The sequence below is a fragment of the Metarhizium brunneum genome, chromosome 2, assembly GCF_013426205.1.
Source record: "Metarhizium brunneum chromosome 2, complete sequence".
Classification (NCBI taxonomy): domain Eukaryota; kingdom Fungi; phylum Ascomycota; class Sordariomycetes; order Hypocreales; family Clavicipitaceae; genus Metarhizium; species Metarhizium brunneum.
The window spans coordinates 4,447,142-4,470,350 of record NC_089423.1 but is presented as its reverse complement, the minus strand read 5'-3'; the positions used below and the strand labels follow the sequence as shown (position 1 = coordinate 4,470,350).

General features: G+C 50.6%; 8 protein-coding genes across 8 annotated transcripts; 2 read left to right on the top strand and 6 right to left on the bottom strand.

The window, feature by feature from the left end:
- Window positions 1–704: 704 nt before the first annotated feature.
- Window positions 705–2,543, bottom strand: G6M90_00g043020 (uncharacterized protein; the record flags this gene model as incomplete). The annotated part of the gene is made up of 3 exons (XM_066130316.1): window positions 705–2,189; window positions 2,361–2,444; window positions 2,523–2,543. 3 exons carry the CDS (start codon window positions 2,541–2,543, stop codon window positions 705–707), a joined length of 1,590 nt encoding a protein of 529 aa, XP_065986324.1.
- A 922-nt stretch (window positions 2,544–3,465) lies between these two features.
- G6M90_00g043010 (uncharacterized protein) lies at window positions 3,466–4,397 on the bottom strand (the record flags this gene model as incomplete). Its single annotated transcript, XM_066130315.1, has 3 exons — window positions 3,466–3,582; window positions 3,667–4,211; window positions 4,331–4,397. 3 exons carry the CDS (start codon window positions 4,395–4,397, stop codon window positions 3,466–3,468), a joined length of 729 nt encoding a protein of 242 aa, XP_065986601.1.
- A 1,895-nt stretch (window positions 4,398–6,292) lies between these two features.
- On the bottom strand, window positions 6,293–6,988 carry G6M90_00g043000 (uncharacterized protein; the record flags this gene model as incomplete). The annotated part of the gene is made up of 2 exons (XM_014692148.1): window positions 6,293–6,877; window positions 6,950–6,988. The coding sequence occupies 2 exons, from the start codon at window positions 6,986–6,988 to the stop codon at window positions 6,293–6,295; spliced, it is 624 nt and encodes a 207-aa protein (XP_014547634.1).
- A 493-nt stretch (window positions 6,989–7,481) lies between these two features.
- On the bottom strand, window positions 7,482–9,057 carry G6M90_00g042990 (uncharacterized protein; the record flags this gene model as incomplete). The annotated part of the gene is made up of 2 exons (XM_014692147.1): window positions 7,482–8,649; window positions 8,795–9,057. 2 exons carry the CDS (start codon window positions 9,055–9,057, stop codon window positions 7,482–7,484), a joined length of 1,431 nt encoding a protein of 476 aa, XP_014547633.1.
- A 634-nt stretch (window positions 9,058–9,691) lies between these two features.
- On the bottom strand, window positions 9,692–11,413 carry OXCT1_0 (Succinyl-CoA:3-ketoacid coenzyme A transferase 1; the record flags this gene model as incomplete). Its single annotated transcript, XM_014692146.1, has 3 exons — window positions 9,692–9,823; window positions 9,914–11,281; window positions 11,354–11,413. 3 exons carry the CDS (start codon window positions 11,411–11,413, stop codon window positions 9,692–9,694), a joined length of 1,560 nt encoding a protein of 519 aa, XP_014547632.1.
- Window positions 11,414–13,106: 1,693 nt separating this feature from the next.
- Window positions 13,107–16,512, top strand: utp22 (U3 small nucleolar RNA-associated protein 22; the record flags this gene model as incomplete). Its single annotated transcript, XM_014692145.1, has 2 exons — window positions 13,107–13,352; window positions 13,411–16,512. 2 exons carry the CDS (start codon window positions 13,107–13,109, stop codon window positions 16,510–16,512), a joined length of 3,348 nt encoding a protein of 1,115 aa, XP_014547631.1.
- A 398-nt stretch (window positions 16,513–16,910) lies between these two features.
- POM152 (Nucleoporin POM152) lies at window positions 16,911–20,824 on the bottom strand (the record flags this gene model as incomplete). Its single annotated transcript, XM_014692144.1, has 3 exons — window positions 16,911–17,998; window positions 18,057–20,280; window positions 20,360–20,824. 3 exons carry the CDS (start codon window positions 20,822–20,824, stop codon window positions 16,911–16,913), a joined length of 3,777 nt encoding a protein of 1,258 aa, XP_014547630.1.
- A 795-nt stretch (window positions 20,825–21,619) lies between these two features.
- On the top strand, window positions 21,620–23,156 carry UCHL5 (Ubiquitin carboxyl-terminal hydrolase isozyme L5; the record flags this gene model as incomplete). Its single annotated transcript, XM_014692143.1, has 3 exons — window positions 21,620–21,924; window positions 21,979–22,541; window positions 22,609–23,156. 3 exons carry the CDS (start codon window positions 21,620–21,622, stop codon window positions 23,154–23,156), a joined length of 1,416 nt encoding a protein of 471 aa, XP_014547629.1.
- Between the last annotated feature and the right edge of the window lie 53 nt (window positions 23,157–23,209).

Sequence of the window (23,209 nt, the reverse complement as noted above, 5' to 3'; positions counted from 1 at the left end):
CAGAAGGAGGTACAGTGTCCAAGTGCTAGCACCCGGGTTGTTTGGTTCGGGTGCTCGTTCCAATTGTTGCATGTGTGTGTGGTTTGTGGGAAAGGCGTACGTCCCATGGTAAGAGAGGAATGAATGTAGAGTGGATGGATGCAAGAGACCAAGAAAAGACGAGCTCAGTTCTTAATATCTAGAGTCGAGTCAATCAAGTCGATTTTGTTTTCGTTTGTCATCTACGGGAGTCTGGCTTGTCAAGGGAATGTCTGGTTGGTGTAGATATGCTTGAATAAGACTGAACGAGTACATCAATAAAAAGTTATGACGGATTTATAAAATCCTCGAGGTCAAGGAATAATCATGATTGCCCAACAGCTACAACACACTTCTCGGCCGTCGCCTCGTCAGGCAGAAGCGACCAATATTCGATTGACAGACACCAGCTGCAACGTCCCGTACCTCATCTTGAGATCGCTTCGCTGGTTACTCTTCCGCCCATTCATCAACTCCAACCCATGGTGTAAACCGACAACAATGCTAGATTTTGATGAGTCCTAGACACGGCATGTGCCAACGCCAACGCCGGTAACAGAAAGAAATAAAAGACATATCGCCTTGCCGTGCCAGAACAACATGACTTGAGCACAATGCAGCAGAAGAGAAGTAGACCAAGGCTGCCCACAGACTAACTACTAGACATGAACATCTGTCGCCTGGGCTTACTTTCGGCGACCACCAACTCCCAGGCTGCCTTCAAATCCGGGTCGTCCACCCTTCTTCTTCTTGGCGCCGCCCTTCTTTTTTCCAGCCTTGCCGAGTAGCTTCTCTTCCCTGCGCTGCTTGATGTTCTCTTCACGCTTCTTTTGTCTTTCTTTCTGTGCCTGCTGCACGCCCTTGGCGCGTTCTGTCCATGCCTTCTCGCTCTTCTTCTTGGCTACTTCCTTACGCTTCACTGTCTTCTTTAGGATAGCCTCATCATCTCGGATCTTTTCACCCTCGACTCTGCGTCGAGCCGTCAACCAAGCCTCCTTCTCTGCCACGTCGGCTTGTTTTTCTGCGCCCAATTCTTGCAACCTCTTCTTTTGGTTCTGTACCTTGAGCAGCGCCGTCTTGGCATCGGATGGGCCCTTCTTCTTTCCCTGGCTCAGCACATAGCTAAGATCATGCGACATCTGCGACCCATCTCCAAAGGCAACCCGACCAAAGGAGAAACTACCCGCACCCTCATCTAGCTCGACTGCAGGACTCATGACACTAGGCGAGTTGGAAGCCAGAGCCTCTTCTCGTTTTCTTGCGTCTTCGAGCTTAGCTTGCTTTCGAAGTTCGAGTTTACGTTGTTTTCGCTGCTCTTGCTTGGCCCGTCTTGATTCGATGAGCTCCTGTCGAGTTCTAATAGGCTTGCCGTCTGGACCATCTGCCTTTCTGGCAGCTCTCAGCGCCTCGATTTTAGCAGCAAGTCGTGCTCGTAGCGCAGTTGTGTCAGCAGGAAGCTTGATATGCTTGGGCTTTTCCGATGGAGGAATGGTAGAGGAGACAGAAGTGGTGGTGCTGGCTTGCTCGGCCGAGGCATCGTTTAATGAGTTTGACGGATCAGTCGTGTCGAATGTGGGTGATTGCGGCTCGGATTCGGATCTTGAAGCCACTTCAACAACATCGTCTTTGGCCTCGCTCAATGGGCCTTCGAATTGCGCCTTGTTCTTATGTTGGGTGGACTCGGTCGCATTAGCGTTCTGGATGGAGGTCTCGACAGCATTCTGCTTCGGGGACTTTTTCTCGGCTTTCTTCTCAGCCCTCTTTTCTCGCTTAGCTTCTCGCTTTGCATCCTTCTTGGACAGCTTGGGCGTCCCTTCCGCTGTTTCCAAGGTGTCCGTTCCGTGCTCGTCGTCCTTGGCCAATTTCGGCCTCTTGTTGCTCTCTTCAGGCTTCCTTTTCAATCCTTCGCCGGGCTTTTCGGTCATTATGCCATTGATCGCTTGAAACGAGTCGTCATCCGAGTCGCTTTCATTCTTGTTTTCATCCTCGTCCTCGTCCTCGTCATCGTCATCGTCGGCTTGCTCCTCCATCTGTCTTAGTTTTCGTTTGTTTTTGGCTCGCTCGTCCATAACTTCCTTGGCATTCCGGTTCAGCTCGCTGTCCGGGTCCAGCTTTCCCCTTCGGGCGGCGGCGGCCTCCTTCTTTGTCTGCTTCTTTCTTTTCCATTGATCCTGCAAAGTGTTCGATTAGAGAGTGAACTGGCTGCAGACGTCAAGGCAATGGAGCAAAATGATATTTGAAGAATGGGACGAGGCAGACAGGATTCATGAGCAAGTAGCGAATTTCGGTTGGTGGCTGGGTTGACAGGGCGTACAAAGCGTCAGCGTGGGGGATTCACATACGGCTGTATCTTCTCCGTAGTATGTCTTGGCATCGATTAGACTCAAGAGGCCATCAAAAGACTTTGAGTAATCGCGTAAGCGATCCTGCACATGCTGGTCAGCTTGAAAGATTTCACGAAAGTGCTGGGCAACAGCAGCGGGGCAAAGGGCTCCGAAACAAACCTGCAGCGACGATGCTTCCATTGCTGTCGGTATTCTTGGCCTGCCCCTGCCCTCAAAGATATCGAAACACTCTTTTGTGAACGATATGTAGCTATTTTTTGAAGAAAAGGTAAGATTTTCTTTTTTTGGAAAATGTCTGTCTCCCTTTCAAATGTGGTGCCCACGTCCACAGCAATTGGGAGTCGTAAACGGGCGGCGGCGGGTGAAGGCGGTCGGCAGATTGGCGCCTCTGGGATTTTTTTTTTCTTGCTCTCCACTTGAATAAGTTCCTAGCAACTCTGGCTTGGTGCGAGAGGTCTCGCCCAGCAAAAAAATGTGGGGTACTTGGATGCTATTTGCAGGTCCATCGTAATGGTATAGGGAACTATCACACCTCGATCTAACCAGCCCAAAAAATAAATTACGAGATGTATGATAGCGAAATAAGGTCTTCTACTTATGCCCAAATGAACAAATTTATTTCTGTCTTTTTTTCTTCTTTTTTTTTTCAGTAGCTTACTACAATAGCGGCCAATACCTATTCTATGCTTAGGAATTATCCGGGCACGTGATAAATTGACGAAAATGTCGTCCCAGCATACGGCCTTGGTCTTTCTTGGAAACATAATACGCCAATAATCTAGGGAAGATAGTGAAGCAAGTAGAATTATGTCTCCGCTGGAATACATATGGGCTCTGGCTCATCAGACATGTGCATCGACCAAAAACCAGGCCACAACGGGCCTCGAATCGAACTGCACCGATTTCCACGAGCCAACATAAGTACATGATGCAAGACAACGATACGGGCAACAGGGTGAAGCGCTTTGTCTGCCGCTTATTAAGCTTTCGCCCCTTTGATTTCGTGATATCGTACTTGGAATAATTGACCCATGGCTCAGCGGCCATGCGGGGTCCCATGTATTGAGGCTTGCTACAAGATAAACCATTGCGAGGCTAAATTTCATTTCCTCTTGCTGGCCTTTTTGGGGCCAGCAGCAGCCTCCCGCTTCTTGGACTCTTTGGCCTCAATTTCTGCCTTTCGGGTCTTTTCTTGTTCTTCCCTCTCTTCCTTCTCAGCCTATTTCGGGAATGAGTCAGCTTAGGTTAGAAAGGGTCCCAACATCCCGGACCAAGTCATGAGGAAAGTTTTGCGTTTCCGTACCTGTCTTCGTGAAGCGTCGGCTGCGCGTTGCTCTCGAATGAGTTTGAGACGAGCAAGATCTGCCTTGGCCTGATCTGTTTTACCTTCAGCCTGCAACTTCATATACCTCTCCTTGGCTGCTGCGGCCTCGGCAGCTTCCCGTTCCTTTCGGTTCCCAGGAACATTCATGTTCTGGACGCCCTCCGTGATGTCGTCGACATCGCTGCTGTTGGCTTGTTTCCGGGCTGACCTGGAGTGGTTCGGGTTGGCAGGCATGCCGTCTTCGCTCTCGTCGTCGCTAGAGGGCATATCGCCGACCTGGACTTCACGAGATTTTTGCTTGGCAATGGCAGCCTCTTTACGGGCCTTTTTCAGGGCCTTACGGTCGTCGCGATTCTCGGCATCGGCTGTAGCCTTTGAAGGGCCGGCATCATCGCTTTCCTCTTCACTAGACTCCTCCTCAGAATCTTCTTCAGAGCGTTCGTCTGCGGCACCGGCCGACCACATGCTGACTTGGTTGCCATCGGCATCGACTGGCTGTAGTGAACGAGAGTAGTGTTTGCCACCTAGGTAGGAGAAATGTGGATTAGGACTGGGCTCAGATTCAGATGCTGAAGTCTACGCCTCCGGGGCCTGCGCAGGGCAAAGGCTTTGAGGTTCGCGTCTGGTGCTTTGAAGGACTTACCGCCTCTGGTTGGTTTGTTAAATTTTCCAGCGCGACCGCGAGAACCAGCTGCTGAGCCGCCGGCCATGTTGGGTGGTAGAAATTGATAAAGATGTAGAAGAACGAAGAATGGGAGCAGCGGGATGTTTGCCTTGGGTTGAGGTCAGAGAAGAACCGTCGACCCCTTTGAAGGAGATAAAAAGCAAAACGATAAGGATATCAGGCCGAAACGGTAGGAACGTATCGATTTGCACAATGCAATGGGCAGAAGAAAGTAGAAATGTTTCGGTGGCGCTGAGGCGGGGTAGCGGGGTTGATTTTTGGGCAGTTGCGCTCAAGTGCTGTCTGGCTGACCAAACAAAAGAGGCAAGATGGTAAACGGAGTGGCCGTTTGAAGATGAAGGATAGCCCAGCGAGCCAAGCTAACAAACCTGCAAGCCGTTTGCTTTGATCGAGGGAGATGTGATTCGCACTACAGGGATTTTCCTTGGCAGGCAGACAAAGCTCCCAGATTCATCACAATGAGGTTGGCCAAAGGGGTGGTGAGTCAGGCATGCAGAATCGTGGTGAGATTGCGAGATTGTGAGTCAAGGTTCGGGGCTGCAAGGCGGGAAGCCGGCGTGTCCTATCATTTGGTGCTCACACGAGCACATGAGGCGCATGCGTCTTTCTATTGAGCTTGACATGGTTGACAATAAAACTACGGCCACTTGATGCTTGCTACGCTGAGGACCCCTGACATAGGGAAGTCACCATGCTTTAGACCTTACTACCCCTACCGCTTCCATTGGGCAAGCATTCGGCGACTTGGAGCTCTTGTGTGACACACACACATCGGCATTCCTTGGCCTGTATTCGCGGTTGGCTCCCAGATAATTCCAGATGTCATTTCTGGCCAGGTCATCGAGGTGACTGAGGATAGGTTCGCGGGAGCAGCCGCCCACTAACAAAAAGTCGCCTCGGTGCGTGGCCAGTTAAACGCCGCGTGTTGCAGCATGACCAGTGTGCAGGTAATAATGCTTTGTATCTGGGTTGTGAATGGGCGCCGAGTCCTTCCAAGTTCGCCCTTCTGTGGACAAACAAACGGCACAGGCTCATCTTTCTTCCGGCCCGCCCTGGAGCCACTTCCCATCCATATCTTGCGGGAGCCTCAGCTTTCGACTTTTTTCTTCTCTTCTCTTCTTCAACCTACTAGAAAATATCAATCCTTCATATTCACTCTGGCTTTCACTCACTTCAATGGATGTCACCGGAGGGGAAACTGGAGGAAAGATCGGATCCCAACCGTCGATCTTACCATTTGTTCTGCATGCATTTCGGTGCTCGTGGCTCAGATAAAAATTTCAACCGGCGGCACACGCATTTGCACAACCAACCCCAGTGAAGCTATGGGGGCGTAGACTTTTTCTCGTACGAATGGCTCTCGGGTCGCTTATACTTGTGCATGTTGCATGTTGCATGTTGACATGATCGAAATGCCTGCGCACGCAGACGGGAAGCCAAGGTCATCAATCGATGTCGGTCATGCTCAGTTAACTCATCCACACCACATCTTTAGACCTTGATGCCTTCCACGTTGCGAGGAACGCGCTATAAATTACAAGGCTCGACTCGCATCGATGGGGCATTAAGTTTTTATCAGAGATGCCTTGCCGAGGCCAAGTCGACCGGCTGTGGGAAACAGAGCAATACTAGGGGGTTACCTAGTAGTCATGCACACCAAACATCCGTGGTCACGACGTCACAAACCTTGCAGCTAAAACAAATGAAGAGAAAACTTTGACCACGATTTATTCGTAACACTTTTTTAATATACTTGAGATGATCCAAGCTGCAAATGCATCGCTACTATCTATATGACTTCAAAGCTTCCCTGTGTCCCTCTCTTCTCATCCAATACAACCGACCTGATAATTCGAACGCGACTCGCCAGAAATTCACATTTAATATGCCAAAACGTATACCATTGTAACTGGAGCTTCATCAAGTTCGATCAGCACCAGAGCTGCATCGATATGCCTCTAAAGGGGTGCACCTTGGGATAGAGTCCCTGCTCATACCCTCAGGTAGTTCCTGTCCAGCCTGCGAAGCCAGAACCGCGCGGCGGTTGACTTCGAACTGCCCAGACGCGATTTGAGCGTCTTCCTGTTGTGCTCGCAGCGGCCGGGTATCAGGGACATTGCGGGATGGGCGCCGAGCATTGACATTTCCCCACAGTTGCTCCGACGGAGGAGGGCCGGGCTGCTCGTCGTTTCCTGGCTGCGAAAAAAGACGGTCGTAGGGCTCTGCGACAACAGGCCTGATTCTGACATGACCCTGGCTATAGATGGACGACGGAGGATCATGAGGGTTGAAAAGGCGGGAGAATAAGCAAGTCGGAGAGTTTTTATTGTTCTTGTCACGCGACGTAGTGGAATTTGGTTGAGGGCCGGAGGTTGGACTGCGCAGTCCATCTTGTGCCTTCTTCCCAGAGAAGAGATGGGAGTGTCCTGACTTGGGCATTTGAAGCATCTGCAGACCAGAAGAACTACAATGTGACTTGAATTTTTCAGCTTCTCTAGAGGGCATCTGTCTCGCGGTAGTTAGAAACAAAAATCGGGACGCAGGCAGCGAGTCCTCTTATAACAAAATTGCACGTACGGATCTCGCAAATGCCACCCATTGCTGTGATTCATCCATCGTGCTTGATCTGGGATGCAAGCTATGAGCCCTGGGCCCTGGCGAGTAATTCATTTTCATGCCTGTGATGATATTTACCCTTTGTCCTTTGTTGCGTTCTTGCAATGAATGGGGATAAAGCATTTGTGTACACTTGGAACACTTGTGACAATGAAGCATACGGACAAGCGTCTTTGAGACACACACAAAAAAAAAAAGGTACAAATGACTTTTCTTTTCAAGGGTGGCTACGTCTTTTATATCCTTTCCCAGGACGAGTTCAGGTTTGGAGAACTGGCTCAAGCCAAGCGCTGGAGGCCTTCGCCAAATTTGCATTGTTAGTTTTCCATGGCTGCGCACTATGCACAAGAACTTTTAAGCTACCGACTTGGTTTACTTTATTTTACAGCTTAAAGTTGGGCTTAGAGTTCACTAAAACTCAACCCATGGTTGGACCGAGTTACTAGATTGAAACACGCACCTCGTCAAATCCGCGCCGCAAACTCCACACATGTTATTTGCTTAGCGACTGTAAAATATCATCCAGTCTCTGTCTCTTTTTACTGCGCAATGAATGTTCCACTTGATCGTCCCACGCCAAGTTTGTCGTCTTCCTCGACATCTTCTGTGGTAAAGGGGGTTCGTCTCGACCTTGCAAGTTGGGAGGGCGAGTGAATGTCATTCGCTTTGTTGCAAAAAGTCCTCGGCTGACATATGATGGAGTATTCGTGATACCACCTCGACCGTTGTGTCCCAGGAATAAGCTGGCAAATGGTTTCGAGGGCAAAATAAATGGTCCGACAACAGCTTGAGTATCGGACTGAACGCCACGAGATCTCAAGTCCTCGTCCCCGCCCAGTTGGCCGATGAAGGCGTACAGCCAAAAGGCCCAGGCTTCGAAGGCGATTCCGTGGCAAGACCCTACATCCCTCGAAGAAGCTTCTATATCCCAGGTAGGGAGGTAAGCATTTGCGGTATCTGTCAGGTAGTCCAACAAAGGGGGAGCTTGGCGGTCTGTGACGAATTTTACAGCACAGCGAGAGTCACCGCAAAGAGAAGACAAGTCCGCGTCGACTCTTCTCGCAAGATCTCTCAGACGACTACTTCGAATTTGCTCAAGGGGCGCAAAGAGCATCAGGTATCGCAGCAATGAGTCTTCCATGCCGCTGGCGGAACCAGCCATCTCCCAGCCATGCTCAAGAGCAGAACCGGACGGATCTGGCCAGTCGCCTCGAGAAGCCATGACATCGTACAATGCCAATGATGGAAATTTTGTCACCCAGCGAAGTGATTCTTGCGTAGCATCTTGGTCCCTCCAGATGCGCAATACTCGTAGGAGTGGGAACGGATTTTCCATCTCTGCCCAACCACGTATGAGCCTATCGCTTACCTCGGGGAATGAAGCTCGCACCTCGTCAGCTGGCTGGATGAGTTCCAACACCCCGAGACTCTTCATACCCGCGAGGCAAAGCAGTTCATGGGTGCTAAACTGGCAGCCGCCGCTGATGACCAGATGTGCGATGAAGTCGGTTGATGGGGACATCAAAGGCTGGGTGTAGATTTTGAGCTCTTCTTGCGGGTGGCATATGTGTTGCCTGAACCGATACAGTCCGAGAGTCTTGTCTTCGTCGTCCGCTACCAAGATTTTGGAGAACAGTTTCCATGCATGCAGGCAAACACCTCTAGGCATTCATTGGACTTAGCCTTCGAACAAGCTCACCAAGAGCGTTTCGGCCTCGCCATGAGCAAGGGGAAAAAAGAAGAAAGGAAAAAAAAAAGAAACATACACCTCATCATTGCCAGATTCATGCTGTCGGGGTCATTTACCTTGCTTCGAGAAATAGCCAGATGCGCCAAAGTAGCCGGACGGGCATTGAGTCTAGAAGATGGCGCTCCGTCACATCTCCAATATTGTTGGCAATAACATGAGTTGCCATGTCCATCAGCGAGCGGGGACCCTTTGTCCCTCGAGGAGTGAATAAAGGATACGGTCTCCGACGAGACCAATCTCGGTCGCCACCATGCACGGTGAGGCTCTGTCGTGGGACCGTCCATTCTCTGTAGACCTGGCCCGATGATTTGTCAAACATGGCGAGAATGAGACGGCACTTGCGGCATGATGCGGTACTATTCGCAGCTCCGAAGATTGGAAAAGACAAATGGCCAGGAAAAAGTTGAAGTACAAGTCAAATGCAGATGCAGATGCAGATGCAAGAATTAAAGTCAATGGAGTCTTGGACTGACTGGTGCTGGCGCCTCCGTTAAGCCTTCAATGTTTGCCCCTTGCACCCAGATGATGTGAGCACTGAGTACTAAGCACTGGCCAGGCCAGGATCATCTGAAGTCCAGCGTCGCGCTTGTACCAAGGAGGGGCTGACACCAGACACCTTTCAAGTGTCAAGATCAAAGCACCTCAACGATTCGTGCTTGAATGCATGGTTTCTTAATTATATTTTTTTATTCATTTTTTTTTAAAAAAAAATTTAGATTTTATTTGATGTAGTTTATATCTTTGCTAACTCGCGGTTCGGCAAAGATATGCGCGAACCGCCAACCAAACGCCCCAGATATGTCGCTATCAAGTATCCAAGCCAGATTAAACAACATTGAAGCTCAGTCAATTCCAGTTGACCCGACATGAAACTAAAAAGATGCAGTCTCTTAACCACCGTCCACAAGTATCCGCCTCGCTCACTCTCTTTTTTTGTCGAATCCCCCATAAATTTACAACATGGGCTTAAGATCCTTGGACACGGTAAAAGGTGCCTCGGTCTTGCTCTTAATCTCGTCAACCGTCACGCCATCAGCTATCTCGACAAGGTTCAGGCCATGTGCAAAATCAACGTCGAAAACTCCCTGCAAGTCAAGTTGTTAGCTTCAGTCTCGGCTTTTCGGCAACCAATAAAATCTGGCCTCGACCGAAAAGGACTCAATCAAAGGACTCACTAGTTCGGTAATGATTCGTGACACGCATGCACGTCCAGTCAAGGGGAATGCGCATTGCTTGACTATCTTGGGGTTGCCCTTCTTGTCGGTGTGCTCCATCGTCACAACTACCTTGGTCTTGGAAGGGTTGCTGACGAGATCCATGGCACCACCAAAGCCTTTGACCTTGCCGGGCAGCATCCAGTTGGCAAGGTCACCAGTTCCGCTTACTTGCATAGCTCCCAAAATAGTGAGGTTGATTCTTCCGCTGCGAATCATGCCAAAGCTTTCCTCGCTGCCAAAGACGGCCGCACCACGGTTGAGGGTTACCGTCTCCTTGCCAGCATTGATCAAGTCGGCATCCTCGTCACCCTTCTTGGGATAAGGACCCAAGCCAAGGATACCATTCTCAGACTGAAGCTGGACTTCGACCTCGGGACCAACGAAACCCGGCGCTAGCATAGGCATGCCGATGCCCAAATTGGCGTACATGCCGTTCTTGAACTCCTTGGCTGCTCGCTTGACAATGCGCTCACGTTTGGCGGCGGTGTCGCCGGTTCCCAACGCGGCCTTGGCATCGGCGTCGCTTTCATCCTTGGCAAAAGTGAACTTTTCAATATTCTTCTCACTTGTGCTCTGAATAACGCGCTTCACATAGATGCCGGGCAGGTGGACGGCTTCGGGAGGTATCTCACCAGGCTCAACAATATGCTCAGCTTCGACAATGGTCATTTTGGCATTGCGGCCCATGGCACCATTGAAGTTGTGGGCAGCAAGACGGAACTGGCAGTTGCCGAGCTTGTCTGCCTTGTAGGCCTTGACAAAGGCATAGTCGCCATCAATAGCATGCTCTAGTAGATACGACTTGCCATTGAACACCTTGACGTCCTTGGGATAGGAGTATTCATCTGGGGTGCCGTCGGCCTTGTTTTTTAATGGCAAGTCACCGGTTTGAACCACGGTTCCGAAAGCAGCAGGGGTGTAGAAGGCCGGAATGCCCTTGCCACCAGCCGCGCAACGCTCAGCCAAGGTTCCTTGGGGAGTGAGCTCCAGCTCAACCTCGCCGGTCAGATACATGGTTTCGAATGTCTTGTTCTCCCCAATGTAGCTAGCAACCATCTTCTTGACCTGCTTAGTCTTGAGGAGCTTGCCGAGGCCGGAGTTGTCTGTGCCGGCATTGTTGGAAACAGCTGTGAGACCAGTGATATCAGGCTTTTGGAGGATTTCATCAATGAGGGTATCGGGAACACCACAAAGCCCAAATCCACCACAGAGCAGGGTTGAGTTCGGCTTCATATCCTTCAAAGCTGCTGAAGCAGACGGGAAGACCTTGTTGATCTCAGCCCGGCGTAGAGATACGGAGAATGACCTGGTCAGGGCCGGAGAAGGCTGATGGCGCTTCGTGTTAGCTCAAGGGAATCAAGGACGCTGCAGCCGCGAATGAGCCAAAGTAATACGTACGTTACAGCCATGCCGAGCGAAGGCCCGGAGAGTCGCCATGCGGAGAGCAGCGGACGGCATTGTGAGATTATTTATACTGTGAAGCTGGAGATGTTTATACCATACACGAGAATGCGTCACACGGATGTGATGATGACCTTTGGAGGCTGATATTGAAAGACTGGCCAAAGGAGAAATTTGGGCGCTTTTTCGAAACTTGAGCCTCGCACCGCCAACCGACTTCAGCTCCCTTAGAAAGATGGACTAAGGACAACGATGGCCGCGATGGGTGTTTTACAGAAGACCGGAAACAAAGGCTGGCGGCAACAGGGTAGCAGTCCAAGCACAGAGGAAACCGGCAACTGGGCTCGGGAAAACGGAGTGTGGGATGGGCGAGTGCGCAGATGCGTCTTGTTAACAGCTTATGAAGCTCTCGAGCCGCGAGGGTCCGCAGGAATCCATTGGAGGCGGCAGCACGCGAATGATGGGAACTGTGCCGCTAGTGGCCGAGCCGACTTCTTCCCTTCGGGTGCAGCGTCGGCAAAGAGCTCTCCCTCTTCGGAACTTGGTAAGCGGTTTCCGTTCCGCGCAGCCGCCAATGGCCCATGGCGGCGGCAGGTGCAGGCTGGCATCAAGAGCTGTGGGGGCGGGTCCGGGGGCTATGCGACAGCCATGCAGCAAGGGAAGATGAAGCTTTTGGAAGGAGACAAGCATCGGTTCCGAAGGCTAAGCCGAAATTGGCCCAACCCACAACCTTCTGAAGTTGCTAACATAATGTATGTACACATGTGCATCTACTGGCAAATCCTCCGAAACATTGTGTGCCCTTGAGATGCTGACGGCCGTTTATATGAGTTGTCGACGCTTAATCTCACGAAACCCTGCTTTTGGTCCATTCAGGTTACTTTTGCTTATTGGGCAAAACATTCCGCCGAGTGCTCCATGAACACGCCGTCGAAACGTAGAAATCGCTTGGTTTGTCACATCGGACCCGATGCCGCCATTTTGGCCTTGGCTGCCATGAGTCGTCCGTAATTAGTCACCGGAGTCCGGAAAACGACAGGGTAAACCGTCTTCCGGCGCGGCCGACCACTCCAGCGACAATGAACCAACTTCCTACCTACATAGAATCTAAGGTAATTGTCGGGGATAATACTTGCTTCGCGCCGATTATCGGCTCTCGGCGTTTCTAACCTAGAAAAGTACTTCTCCGTTAATCTGCATGCCCAACAACTCTCAGGCCCTAGTGAGATGGTCGAGCTTGTGCGTACTATCTTAAAGCTTGTTGTTCAGAGTTGATTATTGACTTGCTCGCTGCTCCGTACCCAGGCGCTTGCCTACATTCCACCATTCTCTATCCACGAACTCCTTTGAAGAGCAACATTGAGCCAGACTCACTCTTCTCTGACTTTGTGGGTGGCCTCTGTTTCTACGATGTACTCCAGACCCCTTACCAAGGCTCTGCCCTGCTGGAAGCCAAGGTACCAAGGTACTTAAGTACCTGAGTAAATGGCCCCAGCCCGCAGCCCTCCAACTCACACTTGACCACACTTGACCACACTTGACCAAACAGCTGCTTATCAGCTTATCGCCCCGCAGCTAGCGCATCCAAGCTTCAAAAAATTTCAAAAAAAATTCATGCCGTCCATTGGCCCAGCCAAGGCGCGCCATCAAGTTGCTCGAATCTACAGCGAACTGCCGCATACTCTTCTCAAACCAACGCCGAAGAAGTCTCATACGCATCTCATCACGCACAAGTCCAGCAGCCCAAGTCATGGAGTCGGGGGTCAAGCGTCGAAAGATTGACCGTGGCGGATCTAGCCTCCGGCATGACGGCCTCATCGATGTCGAGGCTCGCAACGCTGCTCTAGTATCGTCCGCCAGCACCTTTGTCCTCCAAACCGATGAGCTGCTCAGGAAGGCCAAGCTTGATTATAGCAAAGCACTGAAAGATGTTGACGGAACATTGTTTCGGCTGAAAACTATTGTGGATTCCATCGAACCGCATGCACCTCTTCCTGTGAGCCTCATCTCCAGCAATTTTGCTGGCTTAGACGCTAATCAACTCCATGCACAAGATTGCCGAGGCGACAGCAAAGTTCGAAAAGCAACACCGAATTACCGTGCCCTACCCAGATCCCAAGCCAAGAAAGGACACACCCTATAAACTTTCATACGCGAAACCCTCTCAGTGCAACGTCGTTGGCAGCTACGTCTCTAGGACTATGGTCAAGACCCAATCCGCCCTGGGTATTGATATGGTTGTCGAAATGCCTGTTTCATTGTTCCAAGACAAAGACTATCTTAGCATGCGATATTTCTACCGGAGAGCCTACTTCATTGCCTACATCGCCGCACATGTTCGCAATGAGATGCGTGATACCATGGCACTGAGCTTCCAATACTTACATGAAAATCCTCTTCTCCCAGTGTTGGTTCTCAAGCCGTCGGCCGATGGAGATGCGATGGACGGAACTGAGAAGACGATATCCAAGTCGAACAAGAAGGATAGCAACAGACACGGCTATTGCATCCGGCTCATTCCATGCGCTCCCGACAACCTTTTTCCTTGGTCAAAACTTACACCGTCGGCGAACTGTACGCGACTGGGAGAGACGCAGGAGAATGAGGAGAAGAAAAGGAAGGGAAACAACACGTCTTCCCCATTTTATAACTCCACTCTCAACGCCGAGAGGACCTTTATACAGTACCTTAGAGTACTGACTTTCGCAAAGAACGAATGCCCGGCCTTTCCAGACGCGTGTATCTTGGGCAGGATATGGCTCCAACAACGAGGCTTTGGCGGCGCTATTTCTCAAGGCGGCTTCGGTCATTTTGAATGGGCTATTTTGATAGCCCTTTTGTTGCAGATGGGAGGAAGAAATGGACAGCCTGCTCTTTCGGGCTCCCTGAGTAGCACCGAACTATTCAAGGCTGGTATTCAATTTCTGTCGACAACAGACTTTAATAAGAAACCGTTTGCCTTCAACACGGCTAAAGTCGATGCCAAATTAATCAGAGAACCCGGCCCTGTCATGTTCGACCCCGTACGAGAGCTAAACATTTTGTCCAAGATGACATCGTCCTCCGCTAGTCTTCTACAGCTATATGCAAAGTCCACTTCAGACTTGTTAGCCGACGAGGGTGCTGAAAAATTCGAGCCCACATTCATCATGAAGACGGACATTACACTGCAGGTTTTCGACGCGCAATTCGAGATCAACAACTCTCATATTTCCAAGTACGCCGACTCCTCTGATCGTAGCAGCATTGCCTGGAAACTCGGATCAGAGGTGCACCAAGTCCTCAAAAAAGCCTTTGGAAACCGTGCCCAACTTGTTCATATACAGCTACCATCAATAAAGCCATGGTCACTTTCTGACCAACCTGCGAAACTGGCTACAAAGCTTCTTGTTGGTGTGATTTTTGATCCCGCTCATATGGCGCGACAAATGGAGTACGGTCCACCTGCAGAGGAAGAAAAGGAGGCTGCCGCGTTCAGACAATTTTGGGGTGAAAAGGCGGAGCTGCGTCGCTTCAAAGATGGGAGTATCCTTGAATGCGTCGAATGGAATGGCAAGCTCCCTTCTCAAATTTGCGAAGAATTGACTAGCTACTCTTTGAAGCGGCATTTCAATATCGCAAATGAAGATATTGTTGCCTATGGAGACAGGTTTTCCTCCCTCATTGGCTTGTCTCATCTCGACAAAGAAGCCTTCGACTCGGCCCGGCGAGCATTTACGACGTTTGAAAGCGACATTCGTAATTTGGACGACCTTCCGCTGCAGATACGCCAATTATCAGCAGTGTCACCGTCCGCTCGCTACTCGTCCCTGGAGCTGCCCATGCTTGGCTTTCACATGAATACCATTCAGCTACTGGACGTTAACCTGTACTTTGAGGCATCCAGCAAATGGCCAGAAAACCTCACTGCCATCCAGGAGGCGAAGATTGAATTTCTTCTCGATTTTGACCGCCGATTAACAGCAGCTAACGACAAAATCGTCACATATCTGGGTCGCGAAAACGGGGACGTTGGCATCGAAAACCTCGCATATTTAGATATCGTATATAACAACGGCGCAGCTTTCCGCCTGAGAATATATTGTGACCTCGAAGAGACGCTACTGCAGCGCCAAGTCCAAAATATGGTACTTGATCCTCATGTCCGTGAGGAGGCATCACAAGCTCTCGATACACTCAAGTGGTATTCTGCTACACTGCCGCTGCATACTCAAATCATTGCAACCTTTTGCACTCGTCTGCAGCCGTTATCACAGTCAATTCGCCTCGTCAAACACTGGTTTGCCAGCCACAAGCTCTGCGGCCACTTTTCTGATGAGCTTATTGAACTTTTTGTTCTGCACGTCTTTCTTCAGCCATACCCCTGGGTGATGCCTTCATCGCCCATGACGGGATTCTTGCGCACTCTTTTCTTCTTGGCGAGGTGGGATTGGCGAGATGAGCCATTAATTGTAGATTCCGCGGAGACAGTCTCTGCAGCAGAACGGTCGGCCATGCACCGGGAGCTCGATTCCTGGAGGAAACGAGATCCTCACATGAACAATTCCGCCATGTTTGTTGCTACTTCCAGCGATCACTCGGGACTCGGATACACGCGCCGTGGCCCATCGAAGCTCATCGCCTTCCGAATGACTCGCTTGGCCAAGGCTGCCTGCAAACTCGTTCGCGACCAGGGAGCCAGCCTCAAGCCCGAAAGCCTCTTCGAAACGTCGCTGCAAGACTACGATGTACTGGTACACCTCTCCACCAAGGCCATCAAGAACATCTTGCACGATGCGGCTACCGAATCCGGCGCAAGGAAGCACTCGATGTATAAGAACCTCGATGCGAGCACCGGCAAGATGCCGCTACCTATAAGAACACACCCCGCCGCCGTCTTGGCCCAGGAGTGGCAGCGCGTTTATGACGACACGCTTGTGTTCTTCCCAGGCGGGCCAAATGAGTCTGTTCTGGCGGCTATTTGGAACCCAAAGTTGCAAAAGAAAGAAAAGTTCAGAGTTGGACTGCCATACAACTTCCGAAGAGTAGCTGTAGATGATGGCGATGATGCGGCAGCTGATATGGTCGAGGTGAACCGACAGGCCATCTTGCTGGAGTTAGCAAGGGCGGGCGGAGAAATGATAAAGAGAATAGAAGTTGGAGACGACGAGGAATAATTGGAAGCAAATTCCTCCCAGGCTACCAAGTCCAACAATTTGTGTATTTATCCAAGTACCGTTGATGATCACGGGCAGCATCTGGCGGGGGCTATGAGCGCGCGAGCGTCATTTGTAAATAGATCAGCATACAAACTGCGGAAGAAAGATTAATAGGATAAAGAGAACAGTCATATGCCGACTCAGCCACTAGCATATGAATCTTGTCTATTTGCTTACACATTGCTATTTGATGTACCTGATGTCGACTCAGTGTCCTCCGTATTCAAGATAAATAAATAAGATAACGCCGTTTCCGTGGTATAGATGCATATGTACAATAATTCTTCCACTATCTCCCTAATCCACCCATTATAGCATCTTTTGCTTCGTTGACATTTCACACATGTCGTGTCTCATCACCCGTCCTGCTTCTCAGAAACCTCCTCCGTCGAGAACGAGCAGTACTTGTCTTTGATCGCCACCACTTCGTACGTGCCCTCTTGGCTGGCTTTGATAACCTTGCTGTGCTCGTACGAGATATCATGTCTTCTATCCAAGACAACACTTTTATGTCCCTTTTTGGCATTGGTACTTCTTGTGTACGTGAACTCAAAGGGAGGTGTCCCCCAAAACTCGAACAAAATGTCGACTTCATTGCCCTCATGAATATCAACGCGAGATTGCTTTCCACGACTGATCTGGACGCTAGGGAGAGGATGGATCTTCTTGTGCATATTGACTGCTGCACGGCATTCGCTAGCCTTATCCGAAATGCTAGTAATGATGAATTCGCCAGGTTTCTCTGCCACACGGCGGAAGTTGGTAGTCTGTGATTTAGCATTCCATCGGCCATTAAAGTCGTATGTGATATCGAACGGCGGCGTTCCTGAGAGTGTGTACGCGATTCTTTCACCGACACAAAAGTCTTCGCGAGACTCTAGCGGATAGATGGAAGGGGCATCAAAGAGCTGCACTTGAATCGATGGTCCATTAACATCGTACTTTTGCTGGCATCCTTTCGCATCTCGGACGCGCCTTATGCGGAGTTGCTGCGCTCCAAGGCGTAAGTGCTCTCGTGGGATAGGCATCGAGTATGAGTTAGAATTGATGGAGGCAATTCGGTAAGTATCCGTCGCCGATCCGGACTGATGCTTAATTTCCACTTCAACGGAGAATGGAGAGACGCCAGTCAATGCGATGGGGATTTTGTCTTCGTGTTCCTGTTCCTCCACGCAGTATTTGAAGGATTGACCAGGTTTGGAGAAAACCGCCGTCGGCCTGGCGTTAACGCGCTGCTGTACCACAAGTGGCCGCAGCTTCTTGTCACTGTTATAAAGATTATCTGCTAGTCCAACAAACTTGTACGCGTAGTCACCAGCCTTGCTAGTGTCCATGGATATCGACGCCTTGGATAATGCGGCGTCAAAATTCCTCGGGCTTTTAGAATGGGAGCCCTGCTGAGATCTGTGCTCCAGTTCGTACGACACATGATACGGGGGTGATCCTGAGCTTCATTAGCAAGCGCTGGCTGAGCGATTGAATACGTAGGTTTGTCCACTTACCTTGGAGCTTGACTTCGAATCCATCAATATCACCCTCGCATACATCCTGCTTGATGAATGCGTCCTTGGCGCTTGTGATGCTTTCGGTTTGAATAAGTGAAATCTCCGGTCGAGGAAACCAGTCCACCTGGAATGTAGATGCGGTCTTGTCTACAGTGCCTCGGCACTGGCTATCATGTACCTCGAGGATTTTGTATACACCTCGAGACTTGACAACTAGGTGGTCGTTCGGGGCAATGGCAGTTTTGAAAAGCTCGCTCCCAGATTCATTCAAATTTCGATATCGGATTGTCCAAGGGGATTCACCCTGAAGTCGTAACGGCAGTTGCAGGGATGTATCTTCAACAGCCAAGATAGAACTCTTCTGCTCTATCAAGCCGAACCCGCCACGTGGCCGTTGACGTCGGACTGTAATTTTAATTTGTTCTTGCAGGAAGGTGCGGCACCCACGTTCGTCCTGCACACTGCTAAGAGCGAGAATATAATCTCCGCCTTTCGCAAGTACCGGCGTCTTGATCTTGAACATGTTGTCTTCTAGATTGCTTGCACGCTCTGTTTTGCGTTTGCCATCGTGGACAATTTCCCATTCAAGGTTGAAAGGGGCGTCGCCATTAAGAGCAACATCGACCTCGACTTCGGAATCTAGGCAAGCATTTATGGTGTCGCGTGGGTGGACAATCCTGGCTGACGCAGCTGGCTTGACAACCTGCTCAAGGATTGTGTCTTGACCCGATAGGGGCAGGCCAATGTACACCGCGTCACTTATCGACGTGAACACATACCTGTGTCGGCCAGCCTTCTTAGGGATAAGCTCAAGCTGTGAGCGCAAGCCGGGAACACGCAAGGTCTTGTGTTCGGGAGGGCCGTCTGAGATGATATCGTAGTGGATATCAAACGGAGGAGTGCCCACAAGGTCAATGTCAACACGAAGACCAATGGAGTTGCCGGCGCACTTATCAGGTATGTCTTCGGAACGAATAGATAGATGGGGTTCCAGGGGGTTGAGCAGCAAACAAGATGATGGCTCGTCTACTTCACCTTCACACGAGCCACTAGTCACCGACTTGAGCGTGTACAGTCCAGCTTCAGATACGAAGGGGCGGTCTCTGGAATTCTTTGCTGAATGGCGGAATATTGTAGCTTCGCTGCCGTGATCCCCGCTGTTGGTCAGGGTGTCAATGGGCGAAAATTCCCAGCTGATTTCGTGTGATGTGTCTTTGATGGAGCCAGAGAGACTGAATGAAATAGGCAGGGATGCAGCTCGTCCTTTAGCTACCTTGATTGGCTTTCGAAGGTCACAACCATCCATGCGAATTTTCGGCCGCTCTCTCACGGTGAACTTCTGAGTGAGGCCCTTTGAGTTGGCGACATCAACGTCCTCGCCCTCCTTGGCGTACTTGACCTCATTTCCAAATGCGTCGTGGACTTCGTCAACTGAATACTCCCATTCTCCGGGGTTGGTGAGGGACTCGTTGAGGCCGACGGTGACTGTGGCAGGGCGTGCCCACGAAAAGTCATCAGCAGCAGAGACGGCGGCCGCGTTTGCGCCAGTGATGAGAGGTGACGCAAAGCCGTCCGGCTGCAGGCTTTGGAATCGGAAATCGTGGTTTATGCCGTTGACAGAACGACTATATTTGATCTTGAGTGGCGGGGTGCCCATAACTTCAAGAGACAGGTCAGACAGGTCGCGAATACATCGCTGGGAGGACTCGGAGGCTCGAATCTTGGCCTGTGGGCAGGGAACAACATAAGTTTCCTTGGCGGCGCGCTGAACTTCGAGTTTGTACTGGTCCAAGACTTTGCCCAGCCGATAAACACCGGGTTTCTTGACGACATACAGCCAGCTGAACCCGTCGGCAGTCGGGTCAGCATTGTGATCACGGATGGCTCTTGCAACCTTGTTGACTTCGCGAGTGGGGATCTTGATTGTTTCCTCCTTGTTGGTATCAAGATCGATACGAATCAGTTCAATCTCGGCGGGCACGGTGGCATTAAAATAGATTGGTAGTGAGGCGCCAATCTTGTCCTTTCGATTCAGACAGTAAGGTAGCATGTCCGGGTTTAACACGGCAGAGCCTTCGGGGAGAATGTTGATGATTTGTTTGCCCATTATTAACGAGTGATTGTTCAAAATGCTCGAGATCTTTACGTTGTGCTCGGAAATGGAGATTTCGCGATCGTACAAGACCTTGGCAAAGCCGAGGAGCCAGGCCTGCCATGGTAGCTGTGCCGAAGGTTAGTTCATTGATTGGGCATGAGGTGGGTGTATGGTCCCAACTTGGTGTGGAAGTCAGTAGACTCACGGGAATATTGAACATCAACATGTAATTGAAGACGACATGCCCAGCAAAGAGGGTGGTGACTATAAATTGCGAGAGCTCAAGCCATGGTATCCTGAGCTCAGGCAACCCAAAGAGGAAAGCAAAGTCGATAAAAATCCACTTGATAAACAACCACCAAGACGAGTCGCCGTCTTCTATGACCTGAAGCCAGTCATAGAGCTTCCAGGCCCACAGCAGCACGTATACAGCGAGGGCATATAGACGCTGCTGGGGAGCATCAAGGAAGGTTAGAGGAATAAGAGGGTCGCTCGCAACTCGACGCGCAGTGTTGTTTTCGGGGGCGAGAGGGAGCGTAGGCGATTTGGCAGAATTGCCATTGGACGAAACAGTGCCGACTGTGGAAGGCGTCTCTTGGGGGTTTTGTCGTCGTGGAGCGGTAGCTGGGGTTGCTGGAAACCCAGACCGCAAGCGAGGAGTCGCGCTCATGGCATTCCGTATCAACCGCGAGGAGAGCAGGAAAGCATCGAAGACCAAACGCAGGCGAGGTGACGGACGGTGTGTGCAGAGCGTGGCAATGCGTGCAACGCGTCGTAGGTGCAGGTGAGGCGCGATGGAGCACGAGTTGACGATGCGGCAGCAAAGCTTCCAGACGTGTGACCAACTTTTTTGTGTTGGTGTCGAGATACAAGGACTAATTTAGTACTAGTCTTGGTGCCAGGCAACCAAGTCGATAGCTCGGGCTACCCTGTAGACACGGCGAGCGAGAGCGAGAGTGGATCACTCTGTAGTGGAATCTTGGTCCCAGTTCAATTGGTACTGACGTCGCCGGTTTGTTATTCATGCCTGGAACTCTGAAGAACGCGCTCATTGAACATGAAAGCTCGTCGTCGAGCCAACCAATCATGGGTGAACTATTGTTCCCAAGGCATTTTACTCTCCTCAGCCGAGGTCGAGCACCTACTGAAATACCTACTGGGTACTTGCGTGCCCAAGTATTGACAAAGTACCTGCTACTAGGCAGGGCAGGTATTCATTTGGTGGGGTCCCGCCTTTGGCCTGCAATTAATAAATTGCATCCTGCCTGGCTCGCATCTCGACATGACGGCTTCGACAATGTACACAGTCTGCAATAACTTGCCTATCCAAGGGCAGTTCTTCAACCCCCAGTTTCCTGAATATTTTACCTTCTCCTCTGTCTTATAAATGTGCATGCATCTTCCCCTGTCCTGCCCAATAAAGACACACACACATCTTTTCTCTACTCCACATGAGCAAGGTATAATGGACAGACCGAGGCGAACCCCAAAACGCAAAGCACTAGAAAACATAGATGCTCCTGACGTGCCTCATCACCAGCTTCTGGAGAAGGCATGTAGTCCTCTCACATCACAAGAGATTGAAGAATGGGAGGGGTGGATCGAGCTGGAATCTGAACCGGTGCGTGTTTGCAAAATCACCCAACGACCGCCGAGCTCATCTCTACCTCTACAGGCATTCTTCAACATCATTCTTCGAGACTTGGGTGTCAAACATGTCAAAACCCAAGAGCTATTTACAATTGATCAAGCCTCGTTGGACGCCCTGCCGTGGGTGAATACCCTCTTTCAAGACTCAGCAGCGATAACCTGACATACTGACAGAAAACCCGTCTTTGGTTTGATATTTCTGTTCCAATACGGTCCTGGTTATGAAGAAGATGAGCAACCCACAAACACAGAAAGCGAGATATGGTTTGCAAACCAGGCAAGATTCCACCCCTTCCCCCTCTCTCACTCGGGTTTCACCAAATCAACTACTAACAGCCAAGTGCAGACCACCAATAATGCATGCGCCACTGTTGCACTGCTAAACATTGTCATGAACGCCGACAACCTGGATCTTGGCGAGAGGCTGCAGAGCTTCAAAGAATCCACAAAGGACCTCTGCACCGCTCTTCGTGGACACAGCATCAGCTCCAATAAATTCATTCGCAAGATCCACAACTCCTTCACGAGGCGCATGGATCAACTCAATGCGGACTTGTGTCTGGAGAACGACGTTAGTGATTCCATGAAGAAGACAATGTCTAGAAAAGCAGGCAAACAGAAAAGAAAAAGCAACAAGACGTCCCTGGAGGAGTACGGATATCACTTCATTGCCTATGTTCCTTCTGGCGGATTCGTGTGGGAGTTGGATGGTTTGAGGAGCAATCCTCTGAAACTCGGTGAGACGATTCATCTCGATGCCATGGCCACGAACTTGGTCTAACTGTCAACACGCCATGCCCATAGGACCTCTAGAATCCCAAGATTGGACCGCCATTGCCAGGCCGCAGATAGAGGCCAGAATGCTTCAGAACGAGGACAGCCAGCTCTCATTCAATCTGTTGGCCGTCTGCCGCGGCCCGTTACTACAACACAGCCGAACCATTGCCACTATGCTGGCGGCATTGGATTATATAAGATCCCGTATGACGGACAGCGAGGCCTTCAGCAAGTTAATATCGGGGGAGGAGCCGGTCCTGGACATGGATGACCAAGCTCAACTCGCCGAGTTTAACCTGACCCATTCGGATATTCAGAATGCTGAGATACCACCCCAACTATTAGCTGCGGCGGCCCGCTCCGACTGGGAGGCCCCAGATGTTTACCAGCTCTACCAGAGATTTTGCGCAGAAGCAAGAGCCGCCGTGCGTGAATTTCGCGCCGAGCTAATCGTCATGGACGAGGATGAGCGTCGGGTCACCGGCCGCAGACGGGATTACGGCAGTGCATTACACTCTTGGGTACAGAAGCTAGCAGAAAAGGGGGTGCTGGAGGACATCATCAAAATGACCTAGTGAATATTTATGTTATGCATTGGCAGGGAATTTCAAGAGTCCATGAATTATAC